This window comes from Oncorhynchus clarkii, chromosome 21 (assembly GCF_045791955.1).
Source record: "Oncorhynchus clarkii lewisi isolate Uvic-CL-2024 chromosome 21, UVic_Ocla_1.0, whole genome shotgun sequence".
Lineage (NCBI taxonomy): Eukaryota > Metazoa > Chordata > Actinopteri > Salmoniformes > Salmonidae > Oncorhynchus > Oncorhynchus clarkii.
In genome coordinates, this window is record NC_092167.1 from 5,176,380 (window position 1) to 5,196,269 (window position 19,890).

General features: G+C 49.1%; 1 protein-coding gene across 1 annotated transcript in view; it reads left to right on the plus strand.

The window, feature by feature from the left end:
* Positions 1-3,567: 3,567 nt before the first annotated feature.
* The window catches only part of LOC139379662 (oxysterol-binding protein-related protein 8-like), a 126,754-nt gene continuing 110,431 nt past the window's right edge, over positions 3,568-19,890 (plus strand). Inside the window, exon 1 of the mRNA XM_071122485.1 lies at positions 3,568-3,677. Coding sequence (XP_070978586.1) covers positions 3,624-3,677 — 54 coding nt within the window. The 5' untranslated portion in view covers positions 3,568-3,623. The remainder of the gene's footprint in view (positions 3,678-19,890) is intronic.

Below are 19,890 nucleotides of genomic sequence, written 5' to 3' on the forward strand. Positions count from 1 at the left end.
TGAGAGGAGAGGGGACCTCGGACGCCTCGGTAGAGCTGAGAGGAGAGGGGACCTCGGACAAATGTCAAATGTACAGGCCCTTGTAAGAGGTCCGTTTTATTTGTCATAGTATGAGTAACTACATTTTAAATCTCTTAAATCCATATTGTTGTCAACGATCGATGGAAGCTATGTCTTGAAATGAAAGAAACACTCATATTCCAAAACAAGCAAACAAACCAACAGAAAGCAAAAACAAAATGCACAGGACTATTGTATAGAGAGCTGAGAGGAGAGGGAACCTCGGACGCCTCGGTAGAGCTGAGAGGAGAGGAGAGGGAACCTCGGACGCCTCGGTAGAGCTGAGAGGAGAGGGAACCTCGGACGCCTCGGTAGAGCTGAGAGGAGAGGAGAGGGAACCTCGGACGCCTCGGTAGAGCTGAGAGGAGAGGGAACCTCGGACGCCTCGGTAGAGCTGAGAGGAGAGGGAACCTCGGACGCCTCGGTAGAGCTGAGAGGAGAGGGGACCTCGGACGCCTCGGTAGAGCTGAGAGGAGAGGAGAGGGGACCTCGGACGCCTCGGTAGAGCTGAGAGGAGAGGGAACCTCGGACACCTCGGTAGAGCTGAGAGGAGAGGAGAGGGGACCTCGGACGCCTCGGTAGAGCTGAGAGGAGAGGGGACCTCAGACGCCTCGGTAGAGCTGAGAGGAGAGGAGAGGGAACCTCGGACGCCTCGGTAGAGCTGAGAGGAGAGGGGACCTCGGACGCCTCGGTAGAGCTGAGAGGAGAGGGGACCTCGGACGCCTCGGTAGAGCTGAGAGGAGAGGGAACCTCGGACGCCTCGGTAGAGCTGAGAGGAGAGGGGACCTCGGACGCCTCGGTAGAGCTGAGAGGAGAGGAGAGGGGACCTCGGACGCCTCGGTAGAGCTCAGAGGGGACCTCGGACGCCTCGGTAGAGCTGAGAGGAGAGGGAACCTCGGACGCCTCGGTAGAGCTGAGAGGAGAGGAGAGGGGACCTCGGACGCCTCGGTAGAGCTGAGAGGAGAGGGAACCTCGGACGCCTCGGTAGAGCTGAGAGGAGAGGGAACCTCGGACGCCTCGGTAGAGCTGAGAGGAGAGGGAACCTCGGACGCCTCGGTAGAGCTGAGAGGAGAGGGAACCTCGGACGCCTCGGTAGAGCTGAGAGGAGAGGGAACCTCGGACGCCTCGGTAGAGCTGAGAGGAGAGGGAACCTCGGACGCCTCGGTAGAGCTGAGAGGAGAGGGAACCTCGGACGCCTCGGTAGAGCTGAGAGGAGAGGAGAGGGGACCTCGGACGCCTCGGTAGAGCTGAGAGGAGAGGAGAGGGGACCTCGGACGCCTCGGTAGAGCTGAGAGGAGAGGAGAGGGGACCTCGGACGCCTCGGTAGAGCTGAGAGGGGACCTCGGACGCCTCGGTAGAGCTGAGAGGAGAGGAGAGGGGACCTCGGACGCCTCGGTAGAGCTGAGAGGAGAGGAGAGGGGACCTCGGACGCCTCGGTAGAGCTGAGAGGAGAGGGGACCTCGGACGCCTCGGTAGAGCTGAGAGGAGAGGGGACCTCGGACGCCTCGGTAGAGCTGAGAGGAGAGGGAACCTCGGACGCCTCGGTAGAGCTGAGAGGAGAGGAGAGGGAACCTCGGACGCCTCGGTAGAGCTGAGAGGAGAGGAGAGGGGACCTCGGACGCCTCGGTAGAGCTGAGAGGAGAGGAGAGGGGACCTCGGACGCCTCGGTAGAGCTGAGAGGAGAGGGGAGGGAACCTCGGACGCCTCGGTAGAGCTGAGAGGAGAGGAGAGGGAACCTCGGACGCCTCGGTAGAGCTGAGAGGAGAGGAGAGGGGACCTCGGACGCCTCGGTAGAGCTGAGAGGAGAGGGGAGGGAACCTCGGACGCCTCGGTAGAGCTGAGAGGAGAGGAGAGGGGACCTCGGACGCCTCGGTAGAGCTGAGAGGGGGGAAGAGGGGACCTCGGACGCCTCGGTAGAGCGGAGAGGAGAGGGGACCTCGGACGCCTCGGTAGAGCTGAGAGGAGAGGGGACCTCGAACGCCTCGGTAGAGCTGAGAGGAGAGGAGAGGGGACCTCGGACGCCTCGGTAGAGCTGAGAGGAGAGGAGAGGGGACCTCGGACTCCTCGATAGAGCTGAGAGGAGAGGAGAGGGGACCTCGGACGCCTCGGTAGAGCGGAGAGGAGAGGGGACCTCGGACGCCTCGGTAGAGCTGAGAGGAGAGGAGAGGAGAGGGGACCTCGGACGCCTCGGTAGAGCTGAGAGGAGAGGAGAGGAGAGGAGAGGAGAGGAGAGGGGACCTCGGACGCCTCGGTAGAGCTGAGAGGAGAGGAGAGGAGAGGAGAGGAGAGGAGAGGAGAGGAGAGGAGAGGAGAAGAGAGGAGACCTCGGACGCCTCGGTAGAGCTGAGAGGAGAGGAGAGGAGAGGAGAGGAGAGGAGAGGAGAGGAGAGGAGAGGAGAGGAGACCTCGTACACTCTATTGGCTGTTAAGGTTATCGACGCTTTGGAAGGAGGAGACGCGGCTGTTAATTTTCCTGTGGAGGGAGAGAGGGAGAGAGGGAGAGAGAGAGGGAGAGAGAGAGAGAGAGAGAGAGAGAGAGAGAGAGAGACGCCGCCTCTCAGCTGGTGGCAGGTACATTAGGCTAGATTGTCATGTTGGATTGGTGAAAGAAGCAGTTGCAATTTGGAAAGTAACTGAGGGGGAAAGAAATAATTGGGCCTCATGAGAAGCTGGCAGGAGGACAGATGACTGATGTCACGTTGGAAGTTCAGCCCTGCTCTGAACCGCATCACATATAAGTAATCCTTGAAAGGGTGGAAAAAAACAAAGATGATCAAAGCCATCAGAAGGGTTGAGCTGCAGATGGAGCATGTGACCCCTGGACATGGTGCTGCCTGGCTGGCCTCCACTCACTTGTGACCTTTAGGCGTATGTCCTGATGTGACGGGCTGTGCTGGGATCTCATTGTTTATGCTGTGTGTGTTTCTGTGTCAATTGTGTGAGTGTGGTGTGCTTGTCCATCTGTCTCTCTTCCTCCCTCTGTCTATATGTTTCCCTGTCCTGTCTCTCTGTTTCTCTCTTCCTCCCTCTGTCTATATGTTTACCTGTCATGTCCTGTCTCTCTCTCTCTGTTTCTCTCTTCCTCCCTCTGTCTATATGTTTACCTGTCATGACCTGTCTCTGTTTCTCTCTTCCTCCCTCTGTCTATATGTTTACCTGTCCTGTCTCTCTGTTTCTCTCTTCCTCCCTCTGTCTAAATGTTTACCTGTCATGTCCTGTCTCTCTCTCTGTTTCTCTCTTCCTCCCTCTGTCTATATGTTTACCTGTCATGTCCTGTCTCTCTCTCTGTTTCTCTCTTCCTCCCTCTGTCTATATTTTTACCTGTCATGTCCTGTCTCTCTCTCTGTTTCTCTCTTCCTCCCTCTGTCTATATGTTTACCTGCCATGTCCTGTCTCTCTCTCTGTTTCTCTCTTCCTCCCTCTGTCTATATGTTTACCTGTCTCTGTTTCTCTCTCTGTTTCTCTCTTCCTCCCTCTGTCTATATGTTTACCTGTCTCTGTTTCTGTCTTCCACAGACATGCAGAGCTCTGAGCATCTCTAACAGGCAGCAATCTGTGGAACCATGGACTCTTCTTCTTCTGAGTCCCAGTCCCAGGGCGACGGTGAGACAGCTCTGGTGAGTACAAGCCCCACCCCTCCTCACTTGGGCAGGGAAATGTCAACTCGCAGGAGCATCACGTCCCTTTTGCCTGGACTCAGGCCTATTAGCTCTGGGCTTCTTGTCTTGTAAAGCCCAGTTAAAAAGCCTTCGTCTTCTTCTGGTGCTCATGGTCCTGGAGGTCTTCCTCATTGGTGGCTTTGTCTTCTGTCATGTCCTTCTCAGTGATGATCACAGGGGTGTGTTCAGGTCAGGGTTCTGTTTCTTAATGATGTCCTACGATGCTCATGTTCCTAGCCTGCCACCGGCCTTGGCAGTCCCACACTGAGTCACGGTTTCAGGCACTTGTGCCGGACATTAAAGGTCGCTTAGCCTCTCACTTTCATGCCTCGTGGGAATGCCAACAGCAGAGAGAGGAATATGAAGAGGTGAACGAATGATGAAGACAAAAACCTGGAGAAGATCAAACCTGTCTAGTCCTTTCACACACACACCATGTCCACGTACACACTACACACCATGTCCACATACACACTACACACCGTGTCCACATACACACTACACACCATGTCCACATACACACTACACACCATGTTCACATACACACTACACACCATGTCCACATACACACTACAACACCATGTCCACATACACACCGTGTCCACATACACACTACACACCGTGTCCACATACACACCATGTCCACATACACACTACACACCATGTCCACATACACACTACACACCATGTCCACATACACACTACACACCATGTCCACTTACACACTACACACCATGTCCACATACACACTACACACCATGTCCACTTACACACTACACACCATGTCCACATACACACTACACACCGTGTCCACATACACACCATGTCCACATACACACTACACACCATGTCCACATACACACTACACACCATGTCCACATACACACTACACACCATGTCCACATACACACTACACACCATGTCCACATACACACTACACACCATGTCCACTTACACACTACACACCATGTCCACATACACACTACAACACCATGTCCACTTACACACTACAACACCATGTCCACTTACACACTACACACCATGTCCACATACACACCATGTCCACATACACACTACACACCATGTCCACTTACACACTACACACCGTGTCCACATACACACTACACACCGTGTCCACATACACACTACACACCGTGTCCACATACACACTACACACCATGTCCACTTACACACTACACACCGTGTCCACACACCATGTCCACTTACACACTACACACCGTGTCCACATACACACTACACACCATGTCCACATACACACTACACACCGTGTCCACATACACACTACACACCGTGTCCACATACACACTACACACCATGTCCACATACACACTACACACCGTGTCCACATACACACTACACACCATGTCCACATACACACTACTCACCATGTCCACATACACACTACACACCATGTCCACATACACACTACACACCATGTCCACATACACACTACACACCATGTCCACATACACACTACACACCATGTCCACATACACACTACACACCATGTCCACGTACACACAACTATACCCACAGCGTAGAACACAGCTATACCCACAGCGTAGAACACAGCTATCCCCACAGCTATCCCCACAGTGTAGAACACTGCTATCCCCACAGCTATACCCACAGCGTAGAACACCGCTATACCCACAGTTATACCCACAGCGTAGAACACAGCTATACCCACAGCTATTCCCACAGCGTAGAACACAGCTATCCCCACAGCGTAGAACACAGCTATCCCCACAGCGTAGAACACAGCTATCCCCACAGCTATACCCACAGCGTAGAACACAGCTATACCCACAGCTATACCCACAGCGTAGAACACAGCTATCCCCACAGCTATACCCACAGCTATACCCACAGAGTAGAACATAGCTATAACCACAGAGTAGAACATAGCTATACCCACAGCGTAGAACACAGCTATACCCACAGCTATACCCACAGCGTAGAACACAGCTATACCCACAGCTATACCCACAGCTATACCCACAGAGTAGAACATAGCTATACCCACAGCTATACCCACAGTTATACCCACAGAGTAGAACATAGCTATCCCCACAGTTATACACATGCTGGTTCATAAAATACACAAACGCATGTTGTATCATCATCGACGATCACTCAAGTCCAGTATGATTGTCCTCCAGTATGATTGTCCTCCAGTATGAATGTCCTCCAGTATGATTGTCCTCCAGTATGATTGTCCTCCAGTATGATTGTCCTCCATGGGGACTTCTATGGTTGGGTCTTCAGAAGGCTGTAGAGGCTGAGCTGAGATCTTCAGGCTCTGTTACAATGTGGACATGTGTGAGTGATGGTTGTGATGATGGTTGGCTCTTCAGAAGGCTGTAGAGGCTGAGCTGAGATCCTCAGGCTCTGTTACAATGTGAACATGTGTGAGTGATGGTTGTGATGATGGTTGGGTCTTCAGAAGGCTGTAGAGGCTGAGCTGAGATCTTCAGGCTCTGTTACAATGTGGACATGTGTGAGTGATGGTTGTGATGATGGTTGGCTCTTCAGAAGGCTGTAGAGGCTGAGCTGAGATCTTCAGGCTCTGTTACAATGTGGACATGTGTGAGTGATGGTTGTGATGATGGTTGGGTCTTCAGAAGGCTGTAGAGGCTGAGCTGAGATCTTCAGGCTCTGTTACAATGTGAACATGTGTGAGTGATGGTTGTGATGATGGTTGGGTCTTCAGAAGGCTGTAGAGGCTGAGCTGAGATCCTCAGGCTCTGTTACAATGTGAACATGTGTGAGTGATGGTTGTGATGATGGTTGGCTCTTCAGAAGGCTGTAGAGGCTGAGCTGAGATCTTCAGGCTCTGTTACAATGTGGACATGTGTGAGTGATGGTTGTGATGATGGTTGGGTCTTCAGAAGGCTGTAGAGGCTGAGCTGAGATCTTCAGGCTCTGTTACAATGTGGACATGTGTGAGTGATGGTTGTGATAATGGTTGGCTCTCACTGGTGTTGAGTCTGTCCTTGTGAACCTGCTGCTTGTTCTCTGTAAGAGCCCCAGATGTTGCAAGTCACCCATAAACAGGGAGTGTCCCTCCCTCCCTCTGAGTCTCTCAGACAGTGTGCTCATAATCAGACATATCAGGGACAAGCAAGCGGTTGATTGGTTCAATACTAATGAGATTACAGGCTGAGTTTGGCCCTGAACAACTTCCTCCCTTAAAACCCTTCAGAAGAATCTCAATATCCAATGTTTGTTTTAGGGCAATGTTCGCACAATTAAGGTTGTCGTTGTGTTTTTGAGCATTCTGTCTTTTTGGTCTTGACTCCAAATCAAATCAAAGCAAAAATAATTGTCACCTACACATGTTAATGCGAGTGTAGCGAAATGCTTGTGCTTCTAGTTCCGACAATGCAGTAATAACAAGTAATCTAACTAACAATTCCAAAACTACTACCTTATACACACAAGTGTAAAGGGATAAAGAATATGTACATAAAGATATATGAATGAGTGATGGTACAGAACCTTCCCACTCCACAGACACCAACCCCTCCTCCTGCTGTGTGCACTGTGCACCTTCCCACTCCACAGACACCATCCCGCCCTCCTCCTGCTGTGTGCACTGTGCAGCTTCCCACTCCACAGACACCACCCCCTCCTCCTCCTGCTGTGTGCACTGTGCACCTTCCCACTCCACAGACACCAACCCCCCCTCCTCCTGCTGTGTGCACTGTGCACCTTCCCACTCCATAGACACCATCCCCTCCTCCTGCTGTGTGCACTGTTCACCTTCCCACTCCACAGACACATCCCCTCCTCCTCCTGCTGTGTGCACTGTGCACCTTCCCACTCCACAGACACCAACCCCTCCTCCTGCTGTGTGCACTGTGCACCTTCCCACTCCACAGACACCAACCCCTCCTCCTGCTGTGTGCACTGTACAGCTTCCCACTCCACAGACACCATCCCCTCTTCCTGCTGTGTGCACTGTGCAGCTTCCCACTCCACAGACACCATCCCCTCCTCCTGCTGTGTGCACTGTGCAGCTTCCCACTCCACAGACACCATCCCCTCTTCCTGCTGTGTGCACTGTGCAGCTTCCCACTCCACAGACACCATCCCCTCCTCCTGCTGTGTGCACTGTGCACCTTCCCACTCCACAGACACCATCCCCTCCTCCTGCTGTGTGCACTGTGCACCTTCCCACTCCACAGACACCATCCCCTCCTCCTGCTGTGTGCACTGTGCACCTTCCCACTCCACAGACACCAAGCCATCCTCCTGCTGTGTGCACTGTTCACCTTCCCACTCCACAGACACCATCCCCTCCTCCTGCTGTGTGCACTGTGCACCTTCCCACTCCACAGACACCATCCCCTCCTCCTGCTGTGTGCACTGTGCACCTTCCCACTCCACAGACACCATCCCCTCCTCCTGCTGTGTGCACTGTGCAGCTTGCTACAATAAGTGAGTCATTATTTGTGGATGAGAGTTGTTAATGGCTCGGGTACATAAAATGTCATTTTCATCGACAGATCAGTGTTCTGAATTCATTAGATTATTGCTGACTGTTTGAAATGCAATGTATTGACCTTTAATTGTGCAACAAGGCTTATCTATAGACAACGTTTAAAACATCGAGATATATATCAGGAATCGGCCATACATTTTTTAAATGATTTTTAGCCCTTATCGCTCAGCCCTAAGCCTTCTGCTATTGGAGAAACATTATCTCAACTTAATCATAATCCTCATTGGCTTTTCTTGCAGCGGGTGTGAAGGCAATGAGCTCCAGATGAGTCCTGTGATGACAGAACAGGCCGTCTCTCAGGGGTGTCACACACTGGCATCAGTGGGATTATACAGTAACAGGACAAAGACCCTGTCTGAGCCTCCCGAGTGGCGCAGCGGTCTAAGGCACCGGAGGGGTCACTACAGATCCAGGTTCCATCCCGGGCTGTGTTGCAGTCGGCCGTGACCGGGAGACTCATGAGGCGGCACACAATTGGCCCAGCGTCGTTCAGGTTAAGGGAGGGTTTGGCTGGCTGGGATGTCCTCGTCCCAGGCGCCTCATCCCTTGTGGCGGCCGGGCACCTGCACACTGACTTCGGTCGCCAACTCTCCCGAATCTGTTCGGGAGTTGCAGCGATGGGACAAGACTGTAACTACCGAAATTGGGGAGAAAAAGGGGTAAAAAGTACCCCTCCCAAAAAATAAATACTAAGACCCTGTCTTCGTCCCAAATGACAGCCTATTCCCGATGGTGCAGTACTTTAGACCAGAACCCTATGGGCCAAAGTAGTGCACTATATAGGGAATAGGGTGCCATTTGGTGCATATATCCTTTCTATTCCTCTCAGCTAATGAGGGAGCAGGTTAGACTTTAATTGTTGGAATATTTCAGTGTGGGAATTTCTCTGATTGGTCTCCCGAGACTACGATGCCGACGAAGTGCGTTCCTACGGTCCACAAATGACAAGCTGCTGTTGTGGCATGACTGTGCAAGACTCCCCAATGGGTTTATTGTGGATGGTGGTTCTTGCTGTTGTTTACTGAAACATGAGGGATTAGCAGCAAACACAATAACAAAAATCAGGGTAGCTGGGATTGGCTCCAACAACAGACAAATGATCTGCACAGTAAAGAACAGTTTATTGAAGACTTTCAGTGGTCTGGGCTGGAGTCCAGTTTCTGACAGTGTCAGAGCCTAATACACTCCCTCAGGCAGTGTTATTACAGCTGAATGTCTCTCAGTCTAGGGATGCCTCCCTCAGGCAGTGTTATTACAGCTGAATGTCTCTCAGTCTAGGGATGCCTCCCTCGGGCAGTGTTATTACAGCTGAATGTCTCAGTCTAGGGATGCCTCCCTCAGGCAGTGTTATTACAGCTGAATGTCTCAGTCTAGGGATGCCTCCCTCAGGCAGTGTTATTACTGCTGAATGTCTCAGTCTAGGGATGCCTCCCCCAGGCAGTGTTATTACAGCTGAATGTCTCTCAGTCTAGGGATGCCTCCCTCAGGCAGTGTTATTACAGCTGAATGTCTCTCAGTCTAGGGATGCCTCCCTCAGGCAGTGTTATTACAGCTGAATGTCTCTCAGTCTAGGGATGCCTCCCTCAGGCAGTGTTATTACAGCTGAATGTCTCTCAGTCTAGAGATGCCTCCCTCAGGCAGTGTTATTACAGCTGAATGTCTCAGTCTAGGGATGCCTCCCTCAGGCAGTGTTATTACAGCTGAACGTCTCAGTCTAGGGATGCCTCCCTCAGGCAGTGTTATTACAGCTGAATGTCTCTCAGTCTAGGGATGCCTCCCTCAGGCAGTGTTATTACAGCTGAATGTCTCAGTCTAGGGATGCCTCCCTCAGGCAGTGTTATTACAGCTGAATGTCTCTCAGTCTAGGGATGCCTCCCTCAGGCAGTGTTATTACTGCTGAATGTCTCAGTCTAGGGATGCCTCCCTCAGGCAGTGTTATTACAGCTGAATGTCTCAGTCTAGGGATGCCTCCCTCAGGCAGTGTTATTACTGCTGAATGTCTCAGTCTAGGGATGCCTCCCTCAGGCAGTGTTATTACAGCTGAATGTCTCAGTCTAGGGATGCCTCCCTCAGGCAGTGTTATTACTGCTGAATGTCTCAGTCTAGGGATGCCTCCCTCAGGCAGTGTTATTACTGCTGAATGTCTCAGTCTAGGGATGCCTCCCTCAGGCAGTGTTATTACTGCTGAATGTCTCAGTCTAGGGATGCCTCCCTCAGGCAGTGTTATTACAGCTGAATATATCTGTCTAGGGATGCTTCCCAAATGGTGCCCTGTCCCCTGTACAGGCTAGTGCACTAGTTTAGACAAGCACTCTCTGGGCCCAGGTGAAAAGCAGTGAAGTATGCAGGGAATAAGCCTGGTGTGGGCTGTCTCATGCTCTCCTAATACATCCTCTGTGGGCTGTCTCATGCTCTCCTAATACACCCTCTGTGGGCTGTCTCATGCTCTCCTAATACATCCTCTGTGGGCTGTCTCATGCTCTCCTAATACATCCTCTGTGGGCTGTCTCATGCTCTCCTAATACATCCTCTGTGGGCTGTCTCATGCTCTCCTAATACATCCTCTGTGGGCTTAGGCCCTTCTTTAGGAGCCGTATATCAATGCCCCCCCCCATAGTAGCAGAACTTTGAGTGTCCTGTACGCTTCATAGCACTAAGATCATCTATGTCCATTGTAGGCAATGGATGAAAGACCATCTTAGTGACTCCAAGTTTTGGGTGAACAGTTCAGTAGATACCTGTTCCTACACTGCTGAGAGGTGGTGACTGTTAAGGTAACGCTGCTGAGAGGTAGTCACTGTTAAGGTAACACTGCTGAGAGGGAGTCACTGTTAAGGTAACGCTGCTGAGAGGTAGTCACTGTTAAGGTAACGCTGCTGAGAGGTCGTGACTGTTAAGGGAAGGTACTCACACCAGGCAGCCCACAATAACCACTGGTCTGTTTAAAAGAAGCTGACAGGTTTAGTTTTGTTCCTGTATTTCATGGGAATTTTCACAAGTTCACTGATCTGAGGTCAGTTCTGGGCGTGTGCTTGTACTCCTTTGTGTGTCAGTACGAGTGATGTGAGGCCTTCTGGTTTGTTCAGGTCTTAACCCTTTACTGGTCGGACAACAGAGCAAATGCCAGTATCCTGTTTCCATGGACCTAGTGCATCAGACAGTCTGGATGTGTCCCTTTTAGGGTGCCATCTGGGACGCAGTTTCCCTGTCAGTCTGTCAACTGTAATTATGATGAAGTTGGTGCTGGTCTGGTCTGCTCTGCTAGACTAATGGTATCTGGACTAGAGGTCGACCGATTATGATTTTTCAACACCGATACTGATTATTGGAGGACTAAATGGCCGATTTAAATAAAATATGTGTATTTGTAATAATGACAATTACAACAATACTGAATGAACACTTTTTAACTTAATATAATACATCAATAAAATCAATTTAGCCTCAAATAAATAATGAAACATGTTCAATATGGTTTAAATAATGCAAAAACAAATTGTTGGAGAAGAAAGTAAAAGTGCAATATGTGCTATGTAAAAAAGCTAACATTTCAGTTCCTTGCTCAGAACATGAGAACATATGAAAGCTGGTGGTTCCTTTTAACATGAGTCTTCAATATTCCCAGGTAAGAAGTTTTAGGTTGTAGTTATTATAGGAATTATAGGACTATTTCCCTCTATAACATTTGTATTTCATTAACCTTTGACTATTGGGTGTTCTTATAGGCACTTTAGTATTGCCAGTGTAACAGCATAGTTTCCGCCCCTCTCCTCGCTCCTCCCTGGGCTCGAACCAGCAACACAACGACAACAGCCACCACATCGAAGCAGCGTTACCCATGCAGAGCAAGGGAAACAACCACCCCAAGGCTCAGAGCGAGTGAAGTTTGAAACGCTATTAGCGCGCGCCAACTAACCAGCCATTTCACTTTGGTCACACCCGACTCATCTCGGGAGTTGATAGGTTTGAAGTCATAAACAGCACAATACTTGACGCACAACGAAGAGCTGCTGGCAAAACGCACAAAAGTATTGTTTGAATGAAAGTTTACGCGCCTGCTTCTGCCTACCGCCGCTCAGTCAGATACTTAGATACGTGTATGCTTGTATGCTCAGTCAGATTATATGCAACACAGGACACGCTAGATAATATTCTAGTAATATCAACAACCATGTGTAGTTAACTAGTGATTATGATTGATTGTTTTTTATAAGATAAGTTTAATGCTAGCTAGCAACTTACCTTTGCTTACTGCACTTGCATAACAGTCTCCTTGTGGAGTGCAACAAGAGAGAGGCAGGTCGTTATTGCGTTGGGCTAGTTAACTGAAAAGGTTGCAAGATTGGATCCCCCGAGCTGACAAGGTGAAAATGTGTCTTTCTGCCCCTGAACGAGGCAGTTAACCCACCGTTCCCAGGCCGTCATTGAAAATAGGAATGTGTTCTTAACTGACTTGCCTAGTTAAATAAAGATTAAATAAAGGTGTAAAAACAACAACAAAAAAACGGCAAATCGGCGCCCAAAAATACCGATTTCCGATTGTTATGAAAACTTGAAATCGGCCCTAATTAATCGGCCATTCCGATTAATCGGTCGACCTCTAATCTGGACTCATCTCAGCTGGGCTGGTGGTCCTCTAGACTAATGGTATCTGGACTCATCTCAGCTCGGCTGGTAGAGTCCTCTAGACAAATGGTATCTGGACTTATCTCAGCTGTGCTGGTGGAGTCCTCTAGACCAATGGTATCTGGACTCATCTCAGCTGGGCTGGTAGAGTCCTCTAGACAAATGGTATCTGGACTTATCTCAGCTGTGCTGGTGGAGTCCTCTAGACCAATGGTATCTGGACTCATCTCAGCTGGGCTGGTGGTCCTCTAGACTAATGGTATCTGGACTCATCTCAGCTGGGCTGGTAGAGTCCTCTAGACAAATGGTATCTGGACTTATCTCAGCTGTGCTGGTGGAGTCCTCTAGACCAATGGTATCTGGACTCATCTCAGCTGGGCTGGTAGTCTTCTAGACAAATGGTATCTGGACTCAGCTGGACTGGTAGAGTCCTGTAGACTAATGGTATCTGGGCTCATCTCAGCTGGGCTGGTGGAGTCCTCTAGACTAATGGTACCTGGACTCATCTCAGCTGGGCTGGTGGAGTCCTCTAGACAAATGGTATCTGGACTCATCTCAGCTGGGCTGGTAGAGTCCTCTAGACTAATGGTATCTGGACTCATCTCAACTATCCTTAACGGGATAGTTCACCCATTTTACAAAATGTTTATTTGGCCACTGTCTCCAGATGCTAACTTTTTAGCACAAAACCCAAAGCAAGTCAATATCCACAATATTTGAATGTCTTATTCAAGGTGAACTATCCCTTTATGCATAGTAATTTGAAGTCAGGCTCAGTGAGAGTTCTCAGCACAGATGTGTTCTTTCACCTAATCAAAGTGGTTGGTATTATACTGCAAATGAGCCTCTGATCACTCGTTATGGTGAGTACGAAATGTTTGTTTGTCTGGAATTTAGTAGAGGCAAATCTCTGTCCTTCTGTTGTCTCCTCCCTCCGCAGAGTGTGAGAAACTCAAATCAACTTTCTTTCTGCTTAGGCCTAACCCAGAATCATGACCCTTCTCAGCAGGCTAGATTTATACTGTACCAGTATTTTGTTATTTAACCTTTATTTAACTAGGCAAGGCAGTTAAGAACAAATTCTTATTTACAATGGCGGCCTACCTCGGCCAAACACGAACGACGCTGGGCCAATTGTGCGCCACCCTATGGGACTCTATGGGACTCCCAATCACGGCCAGTTGTGTGATACAGCCTGGAATTGAACCATGGACTGTAGTGACGCCTCTAGCACTGAGACACAGTGCCTTAGACCGCTGCGCCACTCAGGAGCCCTGAAAGTATATTTGTGCAGGTGGTGAATGAGATTGTATAGCATCACATGCAGTTTCTTTTCTTCAACAGTGTACCTCACTGATCTAGATTTTTAGGGGTGGGTTGTGGAAATTTAGCTCGCTAGTGTTTTTACCACTAAATAAATATTTTGGAATTTATGCAAATGTTTCTGTCTAGCACCAGTCATTATGCTAGAATTTGCCTTACTGATGTAAAATGACATCTCTGGTACTTTTGAGACTGACTGGGTTCCAACCTGGGTCTCCTGTGTACCACAACATTGTGTTAGCCCACTGAGCTGAAGCCACTAGACGACTGAAGGATGCTGGGAGGTCTTCAAGTTGAGCCAGTTATGGTCAATGGAACGGCTTTTAAAGCAGATCACTTTTGGAGCGTTTATGTCCAGACCCAGTCTCTGGATGGCGGGTTTCCAAACCCCGCTCTCAAAACAACGTTTTGCAATATTTGTCCTTGGATGAAACTTGCAGCCCGGTCTCAAAGGTGCAATTACCGTTCCTGAAATACACCTTGTGGAAGCAAACAGTAGCTATATCGCCCAGCGTTATTTAGCTCGTGTGGAAGGTCAGCAATAAGCCACTGAAGGAGTGCAAACATCTATTGAAGTGGCTGTCATCCCAACCACTTGTCTGACCCCTCTCACACCTTCTGTTCCTCTCTAGGCACAACCCACGCCAGATACAGGAAGTCATGCAGGCTTGTTGTTTCTATGTATGCATCACAAATGGCACCCTATTCCCTATATAGTGCACTACTTTTGACCAGGGCCCTATGGGATGCAGCCTGTGTCATCATGCCAGCTAGTGTTCAGCCTGGCCCTATGGGATGCAGCCTGTGTCATCATGCCAGCTAGTGTTCAGCCTGGCCCTATGGGATGCAGCCTGTGTCATCATACCAGCTAGTGTTCAGCCTGGCCCTATGGGATGCAGCCTGTGTCATCATGCCAGCTAGTGTTCAGCCTGGCCCTATGGGATGCAGCCTGTGTCATCATGCCAGCTAGTGTTCAGCCTGGCCCTATGTAGAAAAGTCTGAAAACAAAATGTGTCTAATAATAGCCCAGTTTTCTCCCATGTGATCACAATTAGATTATGTGGAATGTAGATGTTTTTTTTGTCTTATGATGCCCCCTGAGAAAATATGATGCCTCATTCTGTACCTTTGGAGTTTAACCCTGACTTCAGAACAGGGCCTTCAATGTAACCCTGACTTCAGAACAGGGCTTTCAGTGTAACCCTGACTTCAAAACATGGCTTTCATTGTAACCCTGACTTCAAAACAGGGCTTTCAGTGTAACCCTGACTTCAAAACATGGCTTTCAGTGTAACCCTGACTTCAAAACAGGGCTTTCAGTGTAACCCTGACTTCAAAACAGGGCTTTCAGTGTAACCCTGACTTCAAAACAGGGCTTTCAGTGTGGTCTTAAGCCCCTGACACCAGACCACGTTAGGCCCTCTGTCTATGCTCCTACTATCTGTCTCTTTTCTCCTTGAAATTCCGATCCTCTTTAAAGAATAATAAAATAAAACAGGGCCTTCACTGTCCAAGTTAAGCATTCACCATGGTTGAATCTGTCCACCGTACCTCTACCTGCTTCACTCGCTCCTCCAGAGGCTCGTCTAGACCAGCCCAAATGAATGGCCTTTCCTTTAACCCAGTTGGCACTCTTCCTAGTTCACTTCTTTTTTGGCTTTTTTAGTTGCCCCATTGATCACTTCATTGCTGGCAAATGAAAACGTATCGGGAGGAGAGGAAAGCCACACTGTCTTTGTGAAACCACTTAAGATATCGTCCCCTCCACGTCCCCTCATCGTCCCCTCATCGTCCCATCTTAACTTGTTTTCCCTGCTGGGTCTTTGACTCAGCAACCGAGAAAACGGAAGCATTAATGAGGCTGAAGCGAGGCTGAACACCTAGTCGGGCCGGAGTAACATGGTGATGGTCTGAGTCGGTTGTTGTGTCTCCATTGGTCGCTTGCTGGGGTGTTGGTTTTGCTTTTGATGGCTGAGGAAATCAGGTGCCCTGCTGGCAGTTATTGGTGCAGAAAGGCTTGGAATGAACGTAGACACATGGTGTCTGAGACAGTGTTGTTTTGATTTTGTGTGTGTGCATGAGTGGCAGCAAACCAACAGACAAAAGGGATACATTAGAGAGAATCAGAGTTACTGCGGGAAAACTAAAGGAGCTTTCTCAGAAGAGAGCTAGCATACACAGGAATATAAAAGGAGGGAGAATAAACAAGGGGGAGAGAGGGAGGGGTTGTGTGTGTAGGAGAGAGCAAAAGACAGAACAGAATGCTCACCATGGTAGCAGGAGAGAGAGAGAGAGAGGGAGGGACTTGTGCTCTCCAGCACGCTGTCTCTCGTTCCCTCTCCCCCCTTCTCTCCAGTGTGTGTGAGAGAGCTCAGTTGTTGGTCGTACCAGGGCTAGTCCTGTCACGCAGCAGCAGCAGCCACGTCACCGCCAGGCAGCCGTCACAAGGTATGCATTTCCTCTCCTCTCTCAGAGCAAAACTAACACGGCCTTTCTGTCAAAGAAACACAACAAAGAACAGTGGGTGGAGGATGTTGAAGCTTAGCGGAAGCTTTGGGTTGTCTTGGATTGATATGTCAGTGGGTGTGTTCCTCTGCTTTCTTTGTTTGCAGTTTGTATGCCACATACCGAGAATTGTAGTTCCACTAGTAATGTCATTATTATTTTGCTGCTGAACATGGGGAGTTGAGTTGTTTCACTGTATCTGCTTGTTTGTTCATGACTGTGTGGACACTGACTGCCTTCAGATCACAAACTTGGAAGAGTGCTCAGCTAGCCTAGGCATGCTAGTATGTGTACCCTGCTAGCATCTGAAGCTAACAGAGATACTATCCTGTCATCTGGACAGCACAGCTGTGCGCTAACAATGTTATCAGTGTTATCTTGTAGCAACGTTAGCATCACTCTGTTCAGTCCATTTCCTTTGTATGCTGTTGGGGAAATGCTGAATGGGGATTGCTGGGCTGAGAACTGATTGCCAAGAAGTTGTGGATTAATCATAGACTGAGCTTCCCTGTGGCTTGTTTACTAACAAGTGTCATGGAAGCAAGGTAGAAACAGATAGTTCTGTAAGGTATAATAATCTATCTATAAGACGAGATACTCCCAGGTACAAAATATGTGGACCCCTGCTTGTCGAACATCTTATTCCAAAGTCATGGGCGTTAATATGGAGTTGTTCCCCCCTTTGCTGCCACAGCAGCCTCCACTCTTCTGGGAAGGCTTTCCACTAGAACATGTGCTGCAAGGACTTGCTTCCATTCAGTCAAGAGCGTTAGTGAGTTCTGGCGCTGATGTTGGGCGATTAGGTCTGGTTCGCAGTCTGTGTTCCAATTCATCCCAAAGTTGTTCGATGGGGTTGAGTTCAGGGCTTTGTGCAGGCCAGTCAAGTTCATTCACACGATCTCGACAAACCATTTCTGTATGGACCTCGCTTTGTGTACGGGGGCATTGACATGCTGAAACAGGAAAGGGCCTTCCCCACACTGTTGCCACAAAGTTGGAAGCACAAAATCGTCTAGAATGTCATTTATATACTATAGTGTTAAGATGTCCCTTCACTGGAACTAAGGGGTCTAGCGTGAACCATGAAAAACAGCCCCAGACAATTATTCCTCCTCCACCAAACTTTACAATTAGCACTATGCATTCGGGCAGGTAGCGTTCTCCTGGCATCCGCCAAACCCAGATTCGTCTGTCAGACTGCCAGATGGTGAAGCGTGATTCATCACTCCAGAGAACGTGTTTCTACTGCTCCAGCGAGCTTTACACCACTCCAGCCGACACTTGGCATTGCACATGGTGATCTTAGGCTTGTGTACGGCTGCTCGACTATGGAACCCATTTCATGAAGCTCCCGACAAACAGTTATTTTGCTGACGTTGCTTCCAGAGGCAGTTTGGAACTTGGTAGTGAGTGTTGCAACCAAGGACAGACTATTTTTACTCGCTCCGCGTTTCAGCACTCAGCGGTCCCATTCTGTGAGCTTGTGTGGCCTACCACTTCGAGGCTGAGCCGTTGTTACTCCTAGACGTTTCCACTTTACAATAACAGCATTTACAGTTGATTGGGGCAGCTCTAGCAGGGCAGACATTTTACGAACTCACTTGTTGGAAAGGTGGCATCCTATGGCGATGCCACGTTGAAAGTCACTGAGCTCTTCAGTATTTTTTTATATTTTTTATTTAACCTTTATTTAACTAGGCAAGTCAGTTAAGAACAAATTCATATTTATAGTGACGGCCTACCAATGATGGCCTACCAAAAGGCAAAAGGGATTAAAAAAATACTAATAAATACAATATAAATATTGGACAGAACACACATCACATCAAGAGAGACAACACTACATAAAGAGAGACCTAAGACAACAACATAGCAAGGCAGCAACACATGACAACACAGTATGGTAGCAACACAACATCATAATAACATGGTAGCAGCACAACACATGGTACAGTCATTATTGGACACAGACAACAGCACAAAGGGCAAGAAGGTAGAGACAACAATACATCACACAAAGCAGCCACAACAGTATGGGCCATTCTACTGTCAATGGTTGTCTATAGAGATTGCATGGCTGTGTGCTCGATTTTAGACACCTGTCAGCAATGGTTTGGCTGAAATAGCCGAATCCACTAATTTGAAGGGGTGTCCACACAGTTCTGGAATGTATCTAGAAGACTATTTACTCTGTGTCAATCAGTTACTTTATAAGTAGTTAATCACCATGAGGAAGTTGTTCTGGGGTCTCCGTTACGCACGAATGCCGTTCATTAGTGCTTTCCCAGCAATGCTAAGACCCAACTGGAAGTGAGTTTTGGCTCAGCAGAGACATTGGTTACCTTCAAAATGTCACCCTATTCCCAATATAGTGCCCTACTTTTGACCGGTGTCCATAGGCACTATGTAGGGAATAGGGTGTCATTTAGGACGCTACCATTGAACAGTCTGGGTCTGAGTGTGTGTAATCAGATTGTTAGCATTAGACCGGTTGCACTGTGTACATTGATTGGGAGCGTGAGGGGATTGGTCAAATGACTCTTCTCTGAGAGTAGGGTGTCTTTGGATTGGGTGACAGCACTGGCAGCGCTTTTACTGACCAATAGGGTTATAACGGGGACCTGGCAGAGCTCTTGCTAACCAATAGGGTTGTAACGGTGACCTGGCAGAGCTCTTGCTGACCAATAGGGTTGTAACGGTGACCTGGCAGAGCTCTTGCTGACCAATAGGGTTGTAACGGTGACCTGGCAGAGCTCTTGCTGACCAATAGGGTTGTAACGGTGACCTGGCAGAGCTCTTGCTGACCAATAGGGTTGTAACGGTGACCTGGCAGAGCTCTTGCTGACCAATAGGGTTGTAACGGTGACCTGGCAGAGCTCTTGCTGACCAATAGGGTTGTAACGGTGACCTGGCAGAGCTCTTGCTGACCAATAGGGTTGTAACGGTGACCTGGCAGAGCTCTTGCTGACCAACAGGGTTGTAACGGTGACCTGGCAGAGCTCTTTCTGACCAACAGGGTTGTAACGGTGACCATATAACTGCGGTAGTGAACACAGACCCAAGATAGGCTTCTGAAACTATTTTGAAGTCATACAGAAATGTCCAGAGGAAATGTGTCCTCTGCTGAAGCTGGATGGGTGGTACTTTAACTGAAAGTCTATATAGCACTTTAGGACTTTATATTGATTC